Source organism: Acyrthosiphon pisum, chromosome A1 (genome assembly GCF_005508785.2).
Source record: "Acyrthosiphon pisum isolate AL4f chromosome A1, pea_aphid_22Mar2018_4r6ur, whole genome shotgun sequence".
Lineage (NCBI taxonomy): Eukaryota > Metazoa > Arthropoda > Insecta > Hemiptera > Aphididae > Acyrthosiphon > Acyrthosiphon pisum.
Window position 1 is genome coordinate 69,222,074 of NC_042494.1, and position 1,885 is coordinate 69,223,958.

Below are 1,885 nucleotides of genomic sequence, written 5' to 3' on the forward strand. Positions count from 1 at the left end.
AAATGTGGGAAAGTCGATTTCAAGTAGATTTGACGACAAATTCAAATCTGTTTTCAGAAATCTTATCGCTTCAATAGATCAATTGAAATATTTGGCAAAAAACAAGTCTAAAATACTATGTTGCGCGTGTGTTAGACAAAAACAGAAAATCACAGTATCGAATCCCCTTAATAATTAGCTATGGGTAGTTTATTAGGTATAAAAATCTAATCATTTTTTTTATGACATTTATTGGGTTCATGTGGTCCTGTGCACCATAGCACAAGCCGCCGCTGAATGTAGGCTATGCTTAATTGAAGGGTACAGGGAAAAAACCAGAAAAGTCACTTTTTTTTTATTTCGAGAAAAACGTGTTTTTAATTTTAAAACTTAATAATTTTTTTTTCAAATTATTATTCTATTCAGTATACTCATAATTTTAGGTTTAAAATTTAAAAATGTAATTACTCAATGTTTCAATTCTTACTTTTCTTTATAAACATGTAGGACACCTTTGGTAACTTCAACAAATGGATTTCCTGAAATAAAATTGATCAGTTCTGCAGCATTTGACGTGTTTTCATCATGATTTCGTTTATTTTTATTTCTTTTCTTTGATCCTTTAGAATTTAATGCTTTGACATTTGACTTTTTAAGAAATTCAATTTTTTTAGAGTTTTCTTCAATTAATGGTTTAACGGGTGCTGTGCCGTCAATAGGACCATATGTCTCCACTGTTAGTTCTCTGGATTTACGTTGCCCACGGCAAGACATGATTTTTCGTTTATCTACAACAGAATACTCTTTATATATTTATCTACCAATACAAACTATTATCGCTTAAACTTATTATAATTCAATCTTTGTTAACTATTTTGTTAACGACTACTAGCTAAATATAATTTTAACACACTGATCAGAGTTAATAAGAATTTATTTAATAGAAAATCACATACACCAATTACCTATGGCAGGTCCACATTGCAGTGTAGTGTAGGTTACCTCAACGTTACAAAAACTATAGTAATTATCTAACGCGCCATATAGACAGCGGTCAGCCGAGGTTTACATCCCCAATAACATAGTTATGTCGGTTATGCAAGCATAGTAAATAATAATAAAAAAACTGTGGGACGTAGAGCAAACAGTGTAATAATTACTAATTAGAATTGTATACAACCACTTAACGACACTGTCATCGCCAATTATACATCTCTGGAGGTACCTACCCCAATTGGTAAATATTTGCTGCTGCACTTCGGCTGGTCGAGTATCGTTTTCTGTCAATTCGAATCTCAGCACACAAAGAGACACAGACATTGCATAACAAACAAATCTTTCAAACTCATGCGCTTGTGCCGACGTAATATTGAACTTAAAATGATCCCGTACTTGAAAAGTTGAATGATTAAGTTCTTTATAATCGTGGTTATAACTTATAATTGTTATAGTTAATACAAATTTTGTTCTTTTTTTTGTTTGTCTTTGTCATATAATTTCGGATTTCCCATCAATTGCTGTCTTATAGTCCTTATCACAGAACAACAGTACAATACCCTTATCAATAATACAATCGTCAGTCAATCAGCTGATCAATTAGTTGGTGGCGGAGGATCATAGAGTGTTACTCTATGCGGAGGATCAACAGCCATGCGCAATGCGCCCATGCGGCCATGCATGACAAAATATTTATTTATATAGTCATGTGCCCATGCATATTTTATATTTTTGTCATGGTTTCATGATGATGAAATACATTACGATATTATACTATTTATTTTGTCAATTGTCATGATGGATATTGGAATGCATTGGACCAATATAGATTTATAAATATAAATAAATAAATCCACCTTAATGAACAGAACACAGACCATAGAACTCATGGCCGTATTCAGGGGGGGGG

General features: G+C 32.5%; 1 protein-coding gene across 2 annotated transcripts in view; it reads right to left on the minus strand.

Annotated features, from left to right (window-relative positions):
• LOC100163327 (BRCA1-associated protein) overlaps positions 1-1,517 on the minus strand; it is a 6,763-nt gene extending 5,246 nt beyond the window's left edge. The window contains exons 1-2 of one of the 2 annotated variants that reach the window (XM_001946853.4): positions 1,209-1,517; positions 467-767 (exon numbers count right to left, since the gene is read on the minus strand). In XM_001946853.4, the coding sequence (XP_001946888.1) occupies positions 467-767; positions 1,209-1,299 (392 nt within the window). In that variant the 5' untranslated portion in view covers positions 1,300-1,517. Of the gene's footprint in view, positions 1-466; positions 768-944; positions 1,182-1,208 lie in introns of those variants that run through there. The other variant, XM_029487428.1, reaches the window with a different exon arrangement.
• Between the last annotated feature and the right edge of the window lie 368 nt (positions 1,518-1,885).